Genomic DNA, 18,129 nt, shown 5'->3' with positions numbered 1-18,129 from the left:
ATATGTTCAAACTCTTTGCAACTTTACACTGTCGAACTCCTTTCTGATATTGCTCCACTATTTGTCCACTATTTTTATACCCAGTCATGTTAATGACCTATTGCCAATTGACCTAATGAGTTGCAATTTGGTCCTCCAGCTGTTCCTTTTTTGTACCTTTAACTTTTCCAGCCTCTTATTGCCCCTGCCCCAACTTTTTTGAGATGTGTTGCTGGCATAAAATTTCAAAATGTCTCACTTTCGACATTTGATATGTTGTCTATGTTCTATTGTGAATACAATATCAGCTTTTGAGATTTTTAAATTATCGCATTCCATTTTTATTTACAATTTGTACTTTGTCCCAACTTTTTTGGAATCGGGGTGGTAAATAAATATTAAATACAATAATAAATTATATAATTCTATCATAAAATTGAGCAATTTATTATATTTTAATTTGTATAAATTATACAATGCATAATTATATAATTTATATCAATTCTAGATTAGAAATATTGATCAATTAATAATACAATTAAGTAAATAATTAATTTGATTTATTTTATAAAGAATAATTAAATTTAAAATCAGATGTTATTTAAAAAATTAATCAATTTTTCTGCAATAAATCTAATTATATAAAGTAAATGATAAAAAATTGATATTAATTATATAATATAATAAATTATATAATGTTGAATAATTAATTGATAATTTATTGTATAATTATAACTTATATAAATATTATATAATACATTATTACTTATGTACTTATTTGTATAATTATATAATGCATGATTATGATTTATCAATTCTAAATTATGTTATGAATTATTAATACAACAATTATTAAATTAGTAATTAATTTGATTAATTTAATAAAGAATAATTAAATAACAAGACAAGTCCATTTTATAGACTTTCCTGTATTGCTATACAGAGCTTTCTTCTGCCATGTAACTGAGTTAATATAAAGACTGGAAATCAAACCAGATGTTCACATGTCAGACACTGATATGGAATATAGTTCCAGATCATCTGTTCCACAGATGTGCTCTGCACGCAAGTGACAAGTAAATACCATCAGCAACACATTATAGCCATTAATTAGTGTAAAAGTGTGACTAACGAATTACCAGAAATGTAACCTCTTATTTATTCTGTTCTCTGAATAGCTTTATCAGCTCACGTTGGCACTTCTTCACACTGCTCCTATAAATCATTAACAATTAGAACTAGTCTATGAAGAACATATTTAGGGGTGTCTTGTAATTTAGTGCCCACTGCTGCCTGAGAGGTGAATTACATTTGCAGTAGAAACAATGACACTTTTCCCCCCATTCAGTTCTGTAACTATAGATAGGCTTGAGTAAAATATAGAGTAAATGGAATATTACACATGTACAAAAATCAAGAATTCTTGACCAGTTTCATAGAACTGAAATGTAATTTGCTCGTCAGTTACACTTATTTATTTGTATGGCTGAAATTCTCTTGAAATACACTTCAAACAGAAAGGAAGCCATTGAAGGAAAAACTGTTGTTTCAGCTGCTTGACCAGGCTGTAACCTTGACCCTGGATCAGTTCCAAAATCTCAGCAGTTCATCTGTTGTTTACATTGATATACAGTAAACCTGTATAACTCCGACAAAAGAAATTCAACCACTCATTCTTGAGATTATTTCTATTATTAATTCTATTTCAAATTATTTCTATTTTACATTTAGGACTTTGAATTTTTATACTGCTTTACTGTTAAACTCCTGCAGGGCTCCAGTGATGAGAGATTTGTTTTTCGTTCTTATCTCGTTCAACGCATTTCACTGTAAAGTTGACCCTGTGTTAATATCCATCCAGCCAGCCATTATCTGTAGACGCTTATCCTGTGCAGGGTCGCAGGCAAGCTGGAGCCTATCCCAGCTGACTATGGGCAAGAGGCAGGGTACTCCCTGGACAAGTCACCAGATCATCACAGGGCTGACATGTAGAGACAAACAACCATTCACATTCACACCTATGGTCAATTTAGAGCCACCAATTAACCCAACCTGCATGTCTTTGGGGGAAACCGGAGCACCCAGAGGAAACCCACACAGACACGGGGAGAACATGCAAACTCCACACAGAAAGGCCCTTGTCAGCTGCTTGGCTCGAACCCAAAACCTTCTTGCTGTGAGGTGACAGTGGTAACCACTACACAACCGTGCCACCCCACCATGTTAACATACATAAGACAAATAAAACTGAACTATCTCGTTAACAAGAATCTCAGGCGGATGTACAACTTGATGACCTCATGAACCCAAAAATATAAAAATCTGATTTTACACATTATTATACTCACATGTTTGGCATCTGGGGTGGCAAGGTGGTGCAGTAGTGAAGTCTTGCTGAGTGAAGTCCACGAGTGAAGTCCTCTTGTAAAAGTCTCCATCACTTTTCCTCACCTCCAAGTAGAACTTTGACAATATTTCCGCTATTGCTCTCTTTTCCAGTTTTTTGATGTCTGTTGGTCTGTTTTTCTCTTGTAAATATACGTGAAGATTTTGGTAGCTTTTTTTTTTTTTTGTTAATGAAGTTTTGGTTGCCTTTCGGGTGTTCAGCGTGTCTTCAGTTTTATTTATTTAGTGCTTAATCCTAGCAGTAGCACTGAATTAACCCTATCTTCTCTCTTTCCTGGCCGACAAAGAAATTATTGTGCACATGCGCGGCAGAAAAGTTGTCATTGGATCTTTGCATGAGTTCTGACGTGTGACATCATGTTGTCTTGACAACATGCAATATTATAACAATATTGCATGCTCATTCTCCATTGGGGAGAGTGGCGTATTACACAGAGGATAAGCGATATGATAACAGTGTTGTGTACATCAATAAACCCGCTAGAAAGGAAAAGAATATGTTTTTATTCCATGGAATAAATGGCCTGTATGTATAATAATGTATGGTATCAGCTATCAATCATCATTCAATCAAAATCCTCTCTTTTTTTAATATCTGTGCAATTCAGTAAAATATAAATTTAATTATATTAAATATTATTAACCTATTTTGTAAGCTGATAAAATTGTGCCTCTTTAGTTATCTGTACATTTCCTGCACAAAATAAGCCAAGGTTATAGGTCTTGGCCATGTTGTTCTGTGTGGTGTTCATTCTCCCATATTTTGATCATAATATTTATCCAGGTGTCTCTGTTTATCCTGATGACCCTGTCCAGTAGTTTCTTGATAATGAACATACCATCATGTATATGTATTGTAAACGTCTGCTCTTGTTTGCACTTTATCTAGTCATACGTAAATTGGCCCCTGTGTTGTCTTGGATCGCTAAAGTCTCACTGTATCTACAATACAGTACATACACCATACTGTATATACAATAAAACCTGATAAGACTACCCTCACTGTGCCTCTGCGCCAGGACAGGTCATAACCCCCATAGTCGTAAGTGATCTCCTCGCCTGGCTGAATGTCCCACAGTGCAAACAAACAAATACGGGATGCTGCTGATAGAGATGACCTTCACATTGGGATTACTGCCGTCATTAACGAGCAGCCCGAGAGATCCATTATCCACTGAAGCGTCGATACTGCAAATACAGAACATATCCACCCTTGTGATGAACGTGAGCATAATGAGCGTGCACACAAAATTCCAGGTAATTTTGGATGATTCAACTCATAAAGAGCTTGAAGATGAGCCAGCAGGATTTGGCCATAAATCGAGAACCTTGTTCATTTCCCCTCAGAGACGTCCCTCGACAATTAAAGATTCAATATACCTAGCTTTGTACAAACATTAAGTTATCTACTTCAAGTGAAATGAAATAAGTTTATTGATGTCTGTACGTTTTTATATTAACTTGGAGAATGCCACCAGTGTTAGGTAGTGATCTAGTTCTCAAGCTATATTACCAGGCATATGCTACTGATAATTACATATATTTAATTGACCAGTCTTTAAATGTTAGCAGTTCTTGATCAATTTGTATGCAGTGTATTTTTTTTTTATGTTTCAACAAATGATTTGGTGTGTAGTATAATATTTAAAACTAAATGTGCCATACTAAAAAAATATACATGTCTAAAATATACATGTTATTTACCAGCTGGGAGGTCCGTATCGTGAAATACCGTGACCGAGGTCTTGAAAGCACTGAGCGAGGTCCTCTGGGCTGAGGTCAGCATTCAAGGCCGAGGTCACGGTATTTCACTATACGGACCGACCTTAAGCTGGTAAATAATATATTAATTTTTTTCTTTACCAAATTCTAACAGAAAACGAGAGTGCCCGAAAGGGAAAACCGAGCCGCCATTTTGAATCCTCATTCACGGCTGTAATGCAAATGGCTTCCTCCTTGGTATACAAGTGCACTTCCATGGCAAGAAAAAAAAAACTACATTTTGCCGCATATGTAGTCCCCTATTTATACAAAATTGAGTCATTCAGGATTCAGCCATGTTTTTGCTCAGTGTTAACAATAGTTACAGGTTTTTAGCTTTCTCCTGAAATGTTTTCTTTTATTTCTTCTTCCTCAGGGTAGTAAAACTCACTTTCGCTGTGAAGACTGTCATCGCTATCCATGGTGTAAAATTAATGCTATTCTCCTGAGAAATGCTGGCAAAAATTTATAAGATTTTTGATAATCTTATAAATACATCTTATAAAAAAAAGATAAATGTTGACAAAAAATGCTACTATGTTTGTTGTTGTTGTGAACAAGCGAGTCGCCAGGGGTCCGTAACTGGGGTCAGTAACTGGACCCGCTCACCAGCCAATCAGAGTGCAGGATTTGATGGAAACCGGACCGCAAAAAAAATATATTATACACACAGGGCACTTTTTCGATGGAATAAAAATGTTCTATTCCCTTCTAGCGGGTTTCATTCATTTGGTTTAATAGCATGGAATATTGTTAGCATATCGTGTATCCTACATGTATTACATCACTCTACCCAATGGAGAATGAGCGTTGAATATGGGTTACGATATTGCATGGTTGTCAAGACAATATGACGTCATACGTCGGAGACATAAAACTTCTGCGCTAGCAAGTGACTGGGACAATTTGTAAACAAACATTGCCACCAGGTTTGCTTTGTTAAATACGGAAGATTTTGAGAGAATTTTGAAAGGGAAAAATGCATCGACACCCAAAAGGAATGCGTATGTATAATAATAATAATAATAATAATAATATTGGCTGGCTTTTTTTCGTGGTCCATCAGATATATTCCATTCAGCTACTTGTCTTCGGCTCGTTCAGTATCATGCTAGCTGAATAGAATATATTTGATATACCACTCAACACCAGCCAATATTATTTAATTATACTAAACTAATAGACTTTGAAATTATTAACTTATTTAAAATGTTTGGCATTAAAAACAGAAAACAAAGCAATGTTGTATTGACACTTGTACCACAGCCATAGCTCTCTAAAAATTCTCAAACGGAATTATGTAGTAAACAAAAAAGTGTTTAAAAAACAAAAAACAAAATATGTTTCATATTTTAGATTCTTCAAAGTAGCCAGTGTTTACCTTGATGATGCTTTGCACACTATTGGCATCATCTTGACCAGCTTCATGAGGTAGTCACCTGGAATGCTTTTCAATTAACAGCTGTGCCTCGTCAAAAAGTAATTGGTGCAATTTCTTGCCTTTTTAATGTAATTGAGATCAAACAGTAAATCATCAAAATACAGTAAATAGCCCTGTTCCACAACTGTAGTAATCCATATTATGTCAAAAACCGCTCAGCTAAGTAAAGAGAAACGACATCCATCATTACTTTAAGACATGAAGTGTCTTTTAATGAATAAAAATAAAGAAAAACCATTGAATTCGAATGTGTGTCCAAACTTTTGACTAGTAAATCAAGCAGGGGTAATCACCTGCAAGCCTCAACACCAGGCATTGCCCGAATGCCCGATTTGCCTGACCAAGACGTTCAGGCAGAAATATTTTAGTGAGTTAGGCCTGTTCGGGCACGCCTATGGCCGGCTTCTTTAAGCACAAAAATGATTTTCGAGCGAGTACGTTACAAAAAACAAGACGTATTAACCAGCATCCTCGCCTCCCCTGTGATCGCCATTTTTGTTTGCTTCTTCCCGATTTGTAATGGCGATTCTGATTGGCTCGCTTCAGGCGCGCGTGCGCATTTGCGCTTTTCATCACTGCAAGTGGTCTGTAGCATGGAAACATGCAACAATAGTGCCAGTACTCAAACCAGGGAAAGCTCCATTGGACCCTGCTAGTTATAGACCATAATTGCGTTAACTTCACAATTTTGCAAAACCATGGAACAAATAATCGCAGTAAGATTAAATCACTTTCTCGAAATCAATGATCTCTTTTCTCCACATCAGAGTGGATTCCGTAAGGGCCGTAATACAATGGAGTCAGTATTATGTTTAGAGTCAGATATCAGAAAAGCACAGACTAACAGGGAAGTAGTAGTAGCAGCAGTATTTTTTTTTATATAAAGCCTATGATATGCTTTGGAAAGAGGGTTTATTAATTAAATTAGATTATTTGGGAATAGCTGGCAGGGCATATAATTGGATTCTGGATTTTTTTTATTTGATAGAAGGATACAGGTAAGGGTAGGTGTGGAATATTCCAAAGTATACACAATAGAAAATGGAACTCCACAAGGTAGTGTGTGTAGCCTGCTATTATTTAACATTATGATTAGTGATATCTTCTCTACAGTTGAACAAGGTATAGGTAAATCTCTCTATACAGATGATGGGGCCTTATGGATTAGATGCCGCAATGCATCATATGTCAAAACAAAAATGCAAACCGCAATAAATGAAGTAGAAAAATGGGCAAATTCAAGATTTTTTATTTGTCATATACACAATAACAGACACAGCGACTTATTATTGGGTAATGAAATTCTTATTTTGCAACTGCCCAACCAAACTACGCTTACCAATATAAAAAATATATATATAAAATATGAAATATAAAATGCATATGGAATGCAAAATATAAAAGGTAGAGTGAAAAAAGATAACAAAAAAAGGAGAGGCAAACAAAAGTGTGCAAATATAGAGGTAGATGTACTGTGCAATGTCTTTAAAAAAAAAGGAGAGGCAAACAAACAATGTGCAAACATAGAGGTAGATATACTGTGCAATGTCTTTAAAAAAAAAAGGAGAGGCAAACATAGAGGTAGATATACTGTGCAATGTCTTGTGCAAAATTGCTAATATAATCCGTGGTTCAAAGCCTGATGGAAATATAGAGGTAGATGGTGATTATAATCCGTGGTTCAAAAGCCTGATGGCCTGGGGGTAAAAACTGTTTGTCAGTCTAGTAGTTCTTGCTTTCACACTCCTGTAGTGTCTGCCAGATGGTTGGAGTGTGAATAGTCTGTGTTGTGGGTGTGTTTGGTCCCTGATGATGCTCCGTGCCCTTTTTGTGACCCGGGTGTTGTAAATGTCCTGTAGTGGGGGGAGGACAGCTCCACAGATGAACTGTGCCATTTTAATGACCCGCTGGAGAGCCTTTCTGTCCTGAGTTGTGCAGTTCCCGTACCACACAGTGATGGAATTTGTCAGGACGCTCTCCACTGTACACCTGTAGAAGTTGCTGAGGAGTTTGGTGGACAGTCCAAATTTCCTCGATTATCAGTTTCCAAAACACGAGTAATATGTTTTACAAGAAGGCATAAAATCTCACCTCTCTCTATAAAATTATACAGTCATCCTCTTAAGCAAGTCAAGGTAGTAAGGTTCTTAGGAGTTTGGTTTGATGAAAAGCTAACATGGAAGATTCACTTGGATAAAAATAAACGCAAAAAGATGCTCAATATTCTCCGGTGTTTGACAGGACAAACTTGGAGAGCAAGTAGAGCATCCTTAAAAAACATATACTGGGCTCTTATGAGGTCTGTGTTTGACTATGGATGTTTAGCTTATATGTCTGCAGCAGAATCTCATCTCATCTCATCTCATTATCTGTAGCCGCTTTATCCTTCTACAGGGTCGCAGGCAAGCTGGAGCCTATCCCAGCTGACTACGGGCGAAAGGCGGGGTACACCCTGGACAAATCGCCAGGTCATGTCTGCAGCAGAATCAAACATTAAAACATTAGATGTTCTACAAGCTCAGGCTTTAAGAATTTGCAGTTGGTCTTTTAAAACATCCCCAGTGTCTTCAATGCAGGTGGAAATGGGGGAAATGCCATTAAAAGGTCATAGGCAAAGGTTTTAAATTTATGCACATTTGAAGCTTTATATGTTAAAAAACCCTCTGTAATTTTCTTCAGGTCCCAAGAAGTCTTGTTAATAAGTAATAATTAAAATAAAGTTAGAATAAGTTAGTGCGGATCGCGGCGAATTTCTGCTCGGCGATTTTCGTGACCACTCGGCACGTGACATCATTCAAGACAAACAAATCACTTGAGTTGAGTCCACTTCCGTTTATTTGCATTTCCGTTCGGCTTGAGTGCAGACGTGCGTTCGGGAATTTCCAAAGAAAAACCATGCCTTATTGTTGTGCAGTGAACTGTAACAACAGGACCGGTTCAGGAAGAAGTTTTCACCTTTTTCTGAGAGAGGAGAAGAGGCGGAGAGAGTGGATTGTGCACGTGAAGCAAGAGGGTTGGCAGCCGGGTAAACACGCCACTCTGTGCGACGATCACTTTTTGAAGAATCCCCATCTGTTGGAGAGTTTAGGTGTCGGACAGAGAAGGCTCAAACCTGACGCTGTTCCGACAAAATTCGAACACAAAATCATGCAATCAAAGAAGAAACGGAGCAGCAACACTCAAGCAAAAAGGAGAAGATTGGGGGTAAAACATTTTTACTTTTGCTTGCAATTGACAAGTCAAGAATCCTGAGGGATCCTGTACAATCATTGTGGAAATGAGACAAAGGGATATTTCCTCGCTTAGAGTAGGCTATAAATAGTACAACCCCGATTCCAAAAAAGTTGGGACAAAGTACAAATTGTAAATAAAAACGGAATGCAATAATTTACAAATCTCAAAAACTGACATTGTATTCACAATAGAACATAGACAACATATCAAATGTCGAAAGTGAGACATTTTGAAATTTCATGCCAAATATTGGCTCATTTGAAATTTCATGACAGCAACACATCTCAAAAAAGTTGGGACAGGGGCAATAAGAGGCTGGAAAAGTTAAAGGTACAAAAAAAGGAACAGCTGAAGGACCAAATTGCAACTCATTAGGTCAATTGGCAATAGGTCATTAACATGACTGGGTATAAAAAGAGCATCTTGGAGTGGCAGCGGCTCTCAGAAGTAAAGATGGGAAGAGGATCACCAATCCCCCTAATTCTGCGCCGACAAATAGTGGAGCAATATCAGAAAGGAGTTCGACAGTGTAAAATTGCAAAGAGTTTGAACATATCATCTACAGTGCATAATATGATCAAAAGATTCAGAGAATCTGGAAGAATCTCTGTGCGTAAGGGTCAAGGCCGGAAAACCATACTGGGTGCCCGTGATCTTCGGGCCCTTAGACGGGACTGCATCACATACAGGCATGCTTCTGTATTGGAAATCACAAAATGGGCTCAGAAATATTTCCAGAGAACATTATCTATGAACACAATTCACCGTGCCATCCACCGTTGCCAGCTAAAACTCTATAGTTCAAAGAAGAAGCCATATCTAACCATGATCCAGAAGCGCAGACGTCTTCTCTGGCCCAAGGCTCATTTAAAATGGACTGTGGCAAAGTGGAAAACTGTTCTGTGGTCAGACGAATCAAAATTTGAAGTTCTTTATGGAAATCAGGGACGCCGTGTCATTCGGACTAAAGAGGACAAGGACGACCCAAGTTGTTATCAGCGCTCAGTTCAGAAGCCTGCATCTCTGATGGTATGGGGTTGCATTAGTGTCTGTGGCATGGGCAGCTTACACATCTGGAAAGACACCATCAATGCTGAAAGGTATATCCAGGTTCTAGAGCAACATATGCTCCCATCCAGACGACGTCTCTTTCAGGGAAGACCTTGCATTTTCCAACATGACAATGCCAAACCACATACTGCATCAATTACAGCATCATGGCTGTATAGAAGAAGGGTCCGGGTACTGAACTGGCCAGCCTGCAGTCCAGATCTTTCACCCATAGAAACCATTTGGCGCATCATAAAACGGAAGATACGACAAAAAAGACCTAAGACAGTTGAGCAACTAGAATCCTGCATTAGACAAGAATGGGTTAACATTCCTATCCCTAAACTTGAGCAACTTGTCTCTTCAGTCCCCAGACGTTTACAGACTGTTGTAAAGAGAAAAGGGGATGTCTCACAGTGGTAAACATGGCCTTGTCCCAACTTTGAGATGTGGTGTTGTCATGAAATTTAAAATCACCTAATTTTTCTCTTTAAATGATACATTTTCTCACTTTAAACATTTGATATGTCATCTATGTTCTATTCTGAATAAAATATGGAATTTTGAAACTTCCACATCATTGCATTCCATTTTTATTTACAATTTGTACTTTGTCCCAACTTTTTTGGAATGGGGTTGTATAATGCCGCGGATGGCAGGCCAATGTGGCCTACCGGCACACTGTCAAGTAATTGTTACCTATATCCACTAGGGAGGGCGGTTTAATTATTCTTCAAAAGGGCTCTTATTTAGTATTACGACGAAAGTAAGAATTTATCATAACTATCAGGATAAATCGTTTGGGCGCTAGTCTTGTTCAGGTTCGGGGTCACCGCGATCAGAGTCGGCTGAGTCGCTGTCTGATTCCGAGGCTGCACGGTCAAACCAGTGAACCACATTCACCGACGGCCATAGGTTCATACATATATGGTTTCACCTCTCGATATTCAATTTGTAGAGTTCCTACTTCAAAATCGCTATCAGACATTTTACACAACCTCTCACGACCAGAGTCCGTACACGTGTGCTCGGTTCGCAAGTAAACACAGAACTGCTCCTAGTCTATTTACCTTGAACGACGTCCCGACGACGGTCCCCTGGCGGGAAAAGTGTGCATAAGTGAGATGTAAACAAACCTTCGGAACTTGTGCAAACCCAGATATTTTAACCGTTTTATTCAATTTTAGGGTGCAAATTAAACACCAGGAAGATTGAATTCGCTTTTTGAGTCATTCTTCTAGAAAATAAAGTTGATAATCTACGTTCCACCTCCAACCCTTGCCCATGACCTTTAAGGATCAGAAGGCTACAACTGATGACATATTGGGTCAATCTTCAGGGGCATTATGACAACCATCCTGCTAAAAGTATAACAAAAGATTGTTGGGAACATCATGAATCTAATTTCCTAAGTTTTGGATAGATAAATGATATTAAAGCAGAGTATTGGTTTACATCAGCTACAGTACTGCCCAACAGTCCCATTATCACCAGTCCCACCATCGTTATTCCCATTACCAGTTGTAGATTTAAATATTCATCAGGAAATAAGAAAGAAATCAAAGGATATCTCAGTGAGGGAAATCGTACAAAATTATTTGGATTTTTATTTTTCTAAATATACATGTATATTTACAGATGGTTCTAAAGACCCAAAAAAGGGTGTGCTGGATCAGCAGTGTATATCCCAAAGAAAGGAGTAAGTATTAAGAAAAGAGTAACCAACAATGTGACGGAGTATACAACAGAATTGGTGGCAATATTATTGGCCCTGGAATGGGTTGAAGAAAATGCAATAAACAAAACAGTCACAATCTCAGATAGTTACTCAGCACTGGAAAGTATTCAATCAGGTAAATCATTTAGAACAGATATAATCAATGAAATATTTATAACTTTGCGTAAAATAGATTCCAAGGGCTTTACAACTAGTTTTCTTTGGGTACCTGTGCATGTTGGCATGGAAAGAAACAAACAGGTTGATAAGCTGGCTAAGCAATCACTAAATAATACAGAAATAGAATTGCAAATCCCAATCAGTAAGGCAGAGGCTAAGCTTTACATCAAGTCCTACGCAAAGTCAGTCTGGCAGGAGTATTGGGATGGCAGTGAAACAGGAAGACATCTATACTACATTGAAAAACAGGTGAAAAACAGGTGAATAGTGGAAGGACGGGGGGCAGGAGTCAGAGAGAAGACCTCATGATCACCCGTTTAAGAATTGGACATACAGGACTCAACTAGTCTCTTAAGAAAATAGACAAACACCCAACCGGAAATTGTGAATACTGTAGCCATCTGGAATCAGTAGAGCATGTAATACTACACTAAGAAATATGAACGTGAAAGAAATTAGCTTCATAAATCTCTCAGAACGGTTAATCACCACAATTTCACTTTACCTGGTTTATTAGGGAGAGCATCAAGTCAGATGTATTATGTTATCAAATTTCTGAATGAGTCAGAATTAGCTTAAAGAACATAAGTTCTTTTTTGTTGTTTTTTCCTCCCTTATATCTCCTGTTCCACACTCCAGCCCAGTCGGTGGTGGTAATGCACCTTAAGTTGGTTTGCCAACCGCCATAATACCTTAAAGAAGAAGAGTGGTCTGAAGCCAAGTGAAGATGTCCGGCGTCTGTTGCTGATGTTCGAAGAAAACTACAGCTAAAAAAGCTCTACGACTGAATTACTTGGATAATCTTAGGCATAAAGAAGTGCAGGATAGATATACGTGGAAATTAGAGTTTATTAGTGGCTCTGATCCGTACAAAATTCCTCAAAATGACTGGAGTGATGGTGCAGATTAGTGGCCTAACGTTAGCATTAGCTACATGTTGGAATATACAGTGGTGCTTGAATGTTTGAACCCTTTAGAATTTCTATATTTCTGCATAAATACGACCTAAAACAACATCAGATTTTCACACAAGTCCTAAAAGTAGATAAAAAGAACCCAGTTAAACAAATGAGACAAAAATATTATACTCGGTCATTTATTTATTGAGGAAAATGATCCAATATTACATATCTGTGAGTGGCAAAGTATGTGAACCTTTGCTTTCAGTATCTGGTGTGACCCCCTTGTGCAGCAATAATTACAACTAAACGTTTGCGGCAACTGTTGATCAGTCCTGCACACCAGCTTGGAGGAATTTTAGCCCGTTCCTCTGTACAGAACAGCTTCAACTCTGGGATGTTGGTGGGTTTCCTCACATGAACGGCTCGCTTCAGGTCCTTCCACAACATTTCGATTGGATTAAGGTCAGGACTTTGACTTGGCCATTCCAAAACATGAACTTTATTCTTCTTTAACCATTCTTTGGTAGAACGACTTGTGTGTTTAGGGTTGTTGTCTTGCTGCATGACCCACCTTCTCTTGAGATTCAGTTCATGGACAGATGTCCTGACATTTTCCTTTAGAATTCGCTGGTATAATTCAGAATTCATTGGTCCATCAATGATGGCAAGCCATCCTGGCCCAGATGCAGCAAAACAGGCCCAAACCATGATACTACCACCACCATGTTTCACAGATGGGATAAGGTTCTTATGCTGGAATGCAGCGTTTTCCTTTCTCCAAAGACAACGCTTCTCATTTAAACCAAAAAGTTCTATTTTGGTCTCATCAGTCCATAAAACATTTTTCTAATAGCCTTCTGGTTTGTCCACGTGATCTTTAGCAAAGTGCAGATGAGCAGCAATGGGTTTTTTTTGGAGAGCAGTGGCTTTCTCCTTGCAGCCCTGCCATGCACACCATTGCTGTTCAGCGTTCTCCTGATGGTGGACTCATGAACATTAACATTAGCCAATGTGAGAGAGGCCTTCAGTTGCTTAGAAGTTACCCTGGGGTCCTTTGTGACCTCGCCGACTATTACACGCCTTGTTCTTGGAGTGATCTTTGTTGGTCGACCACTCCTCGGGAGGGTAACAATGGTCTTGAATTTCCTCCATTTGTACACAATCTGTCTGACTGTGGATTGGTGGAGTCCAAACTCTTTAGAGATGGTTTTACCTTTTCCAGTCTGATGAGCATCAACAACGCTTTTTCTGAGGTCCTCAGAAATTTCCTTTGTTCATGCCATGATACACTTCCAAAAAAATGTGTTGTGAAGATCAGACTTTGATAGATCCCTGTTCTTTAAATAAAACAGGGTGCCCACTCACACCTGATTGTCATCACATTGATTGAAAAAACCTGACTCTAATTTCACCTTCAAATTAACTGCTAATCCTAGAGGTTCACATACTTTTGCCACTCACAGATATGTAATATTGGATCATTTTCCTCAATAAATAAATGACCAAGTATAATATTTTTGTCTCATTTGTTGAACTGGGTTCTCTTTATCTACTTTTAGGACTTGTGTGAAAACCTGACCATGTTTTAGGTCCTATTTATGTGGGAATATACAAAATTCTAAAGGGTTCACAAACTTTCAAGCACCACTGTTCTTCCGTCCCAACACGGAAGAACAGTTTAAAAAACAAAAAAACCTACAAAAGCAAGAAAGCCTTTGTGTAAAGACGTTTTCCCGACATCAGCTTTTGGGAACACAGTGTTGCAAAAGCCAAAGCGTTTACTCTCAAAGGACTCGGACCTGAACTGTGGGCTAGACAGTATTCCTGCCCCTCCATCTCTCAGCAACCCCAAGGACGTCTAGTTACACAGCTATCTGCACTCTGTCATTTATACAGTACATTGATGCTTTTTATTGTTAAAACAATATCTTAAGTGTTATTTGTAAAATAAAAATATTTTGCTCTAGACTTTCAAACAATGTTGTAAAATTTTATTTTAATTTTACCCAATAGTGGATGGTACAATAATTACAAACGCTAACAGAATCAGCATATTCCAGTTGTAGCTATAGTCATACAGTAACTATAATCACCCTTGTAGTAATCATAATAAAAGCTAGTGGTAAGTACATTCAGTGAATGGAAAGACATGCTTTTGTGTCTCAAATAGTAAACCACACCCTCTACAGTAAATATATATCATTTACATAGTGAATTATCCCATAGATAAATCTATCTTACCCCATTTATCATTGGCTCATCGTGCATGTGAAAATGAGGAGGACAGGTTGTTTAATTTCCTCCTAAACCCAGTGGCAGTCTGAATGATAAGACATACTGCAGTACAAACTCCTGTTTTATAACGTTTTTAGTTTTATAATTCATCTTTGCAATATTGCTAATCATTGTTTTATAGGCAAAACAAAGTGTGTTTTGTGTCCTAAACTCTATATGAAAAGATGTGTTGCGTACTAGTACCGTACATAAGTCTTACAAATGTGATATTGATTTAGGTTTCATGTTTTCAGGGCTCGTCTTATTCTGTTGCAGAAATAAATGTTTTTAAAAATAAGTTTTTTTTAAAAACATTCAAGGAAATTCTAAAAGGAAATTCGGGGGTGGGGCAAAAAAAAATTGAGGCTATTTGCCCTGCAGGGCAAAAGGTGTCAAAGGTTAATGTTGAGGCCTGACCTGTCAAGAAGAAATGTGGCTAACTCTGCATTGGTTTTGAATTATTTCAGGTGTTTCCAAATGAGAGCATGCACAGTGATCAAGACACTCCATCCGACACTCCTCTTGGGTCCGATTTGGTCCTTTGGATTTGTGCATGGTGGATTCTCACAAATGGGCATTTGAAGCACTAGATGGAGCGAGAGGAGCCTTTTTGTCCACACGTCCTCTCTCTCTCATGTACCACTGTTGGGACATAGTGACAGCTTTAAGTTGTTCAGTGTTGTGTTTTTTTTTTTAAACATGGGTTACCTGTTGAGAAATGTTTATTTGAATAATTAGATAAATAAATGTTAATTCATGTTGATTTAAGAAGGCATAAAAATATACTGCAGCTTTACTAAAATTGTCGGGTCTGATTTGGTCTTGTGCATGGTGGATTCTCGCAAATGGGCATTTGAAGCACTAGATGGAGCCTTTGTCCACACGTTATCTCTCTCATGTACCACTGTTGGGACATAGTGACAGCTTTAAGTTGTTCAGTGTTGTGTTGTTTTTTTTTTTTAAACACGGGTTACCTGTTGAGAAATGTTAATTCATGTTGATTTAAGAAGGCATAAAAATACACTGCAGCTTTACTAAAATTGTCAGTGCTAACTGTCGGCCTCCGTTCTTAGTTGAGCTTGATCATATTCTAATTTAATGAACCTGAATGTTCAGTAAAATGTGGTGTTTGAAGTTACTTTTAAATGTTTATGGAAGCAAAAAAGAGAAAGGCTTCGTGTTGCAAGTCATATTGTATTTGATGACATTTAAACACAAGTTATAGCAATGAAATATCCAAAAACTTATTCATAGCTATTCTAAATCTGTTTGTTTTGAAAATGTGAATTTTCAAATTAAAAAAAACTATTATGGGGCGTCATGGCTCAGGTGGCTAAGGCGCCATACCATAAATCCGCGGACCCGGGTTCGATTCCGACCCGAGGTCATTTCCCGATCCCTCCCCGTCTCTCTCTCCCACTCATTTCCTGTCCTGTCTCTACACTGTCCTATCCAATAAAGGTGAAAAAAAAGCCCCCCCAAAAAAACTATTATAAACTTGAAGTTTAATACAAAAATTGATTTTTTTTCTTAGTTTACTTTCAAAGTAATATGTTGCAGTAACTTATTGTAAGTTCACCTTTTTGATTTAAATTACAAAAACAGACTTTCATGATATTCTAATTGAGATGCACTAGTATATGTATATAATGTATATGTACTGCAATGTACTATACATCGATCAGCCATAAAATTAAAACGTCTGACAGGTAAAGTGAAGAACACTGATTATCTCATTACAGTGGCACCTGTCAAGGGTATATCCCACCCCTTGACAGGTGCCACTGTAATGAGATAAATCAGTGTTATTCACGTCACCTGTCAGTTTAATGTTATGGCTGATCAGTGTGTACAGACCCTTTCCAAAAAATTAGAATATCATGGAAAAGTTGTTTAATTTCCATAATTCCATTCAAAAAGTTAAACTTTCATAGATTATAGAGTCAGGGCCCACAATTTAAACGATTTCAAGTATTTGTTTATTTTTACATAATTTGGGCTTCCAGCTCATAAAACCCACGAAAACAGGAATTCAAAAAATTAGAATACTGTGAACAAATCAGCCCAAATTTTGCAGGGCATGAATGTTTTAAACTGAGTGTCACACACTAATCATCTACTAAACTCCAAGCACCTGCACAGGTTTCCCCAGGTGTCATTAAATTGCTTCAGTTTGATTCAATATGGGGAAGACTGCAGACTTGACAACTGGCCAGAAGACCATCATTGATACCCTCCATAGGATGGGTAAGCCACAAAAGTTCATAGCTAAGGAGGCTGTCTGTTCACAGACTGCTGTGTCCAAGCATATCAATGGAAAGTCTAGTGGAAGGGCAAAATGTGGCAGGAGAAGATGCACCAGCAAAAGAGATGACCGTGGGCTTTAGCAGATTATCAAACAGAGAAGATTCAAGAATCTGGCAGAGATCCAGAAAGAGTGGAATGAGGCGGGAGTCACAGCTTCAAAAACCACCACATTCAGACGCATCCGGGAGATGGGCTACAACTGTCGGGTTCCTTGGGTCAAGCCACTTCTGAACCTGAGCCAACGTAGGAAGCGTCTCAACTGGGCCAAGGAGAAGGAGGACTGGACTGTTGGCCAGTGGTCCAAGGTCCTCTTTTCCGATGAAAGTGTGCCTTTCATTCGGGAATCAAGGTCCAAGGGTTTGGAGGAAGACGGGTGAGGAACAGAACCCAAGCTGCTTGAGGTCCAGTGTGAAATATCCACAGTCAGTCATGATTTGGGGTGCAATGTCCAGTGCAGGTATTGGTAAACTCTGCTTTCTTCAATCCAAGGTCACCGCTGAGGATCTGTATGGAGATGCAGATTTCATCTTCCAGCAGGACCTGGCCCCTGCCCATACCGCCAGAAGCACCAAAACCTGGTTTGATGCCTATGCCATCACAGTGCTTGACTGGCCAGCCAACTCGCCGGACCTAAACCCCATTGAGAAACTATGGGGTATTCTCAAGAGGAAAATGAGGGGCACCAGACCCAACAACAAAGAAGAGCTGACAGCAAGCATCAAGGAAATCTGGGCTTCCATAACTCCCAGGCAATGCCACAGGCTGATTGCCCCAATGCCACGTCGCATCGAGGCAGTGATAAGGCAAAGGGTTTCCCAACCAAGTATTGAAGATTGACATATCATTTTGAAAGTACCATATTTTAATTGATTTGATGT

At 38.3% G+C, this 18,129-nt stretch overlaps 1 protein-coding gene across 1 annotated transcript in view; it reads left to right on the top strand.

Annotated features, from left to right (window-relative positions):
• Positions 1 to 17,628, top strand: part of kif6 (kinesin family member 6) — a 289,502-nt gene extending 271,874 nt beyond the window's left edge. Inside the window, exon 23 of the mRNA XM_060932833.1 lies at positions 17,369 to 17,628. Within this exon, the coding sequence (XP_060788816.1) occupies positions 17,369 to 17,628 (260 nt within the window). The remainder of the gene's footprint in view (positions 1 to 17,368) is intronic.
• Positions 17,629 to 18,129: the final 501 nt, after the last annotated feature.

Source organism: Neoarius graeffei, chromosome 11 (assembly GCF_027579695.1).
Source record: "Neoarius graeffei isolate fNeoGra1 chromosome 11, fNeoGra1.pri, whole genome shotgun sequence".
Classification (NCBI taxonomy): Eukaryota; Metazoa; Chordata; class Actinopteri; order Siluriformes; family Ariidae; genus Neoarius; species Neoarius graeffei.
Note: the sequence above shows the minus strand (reverse complement) of the source record. Positions and strands in the feature narration are given on the sequence as shown.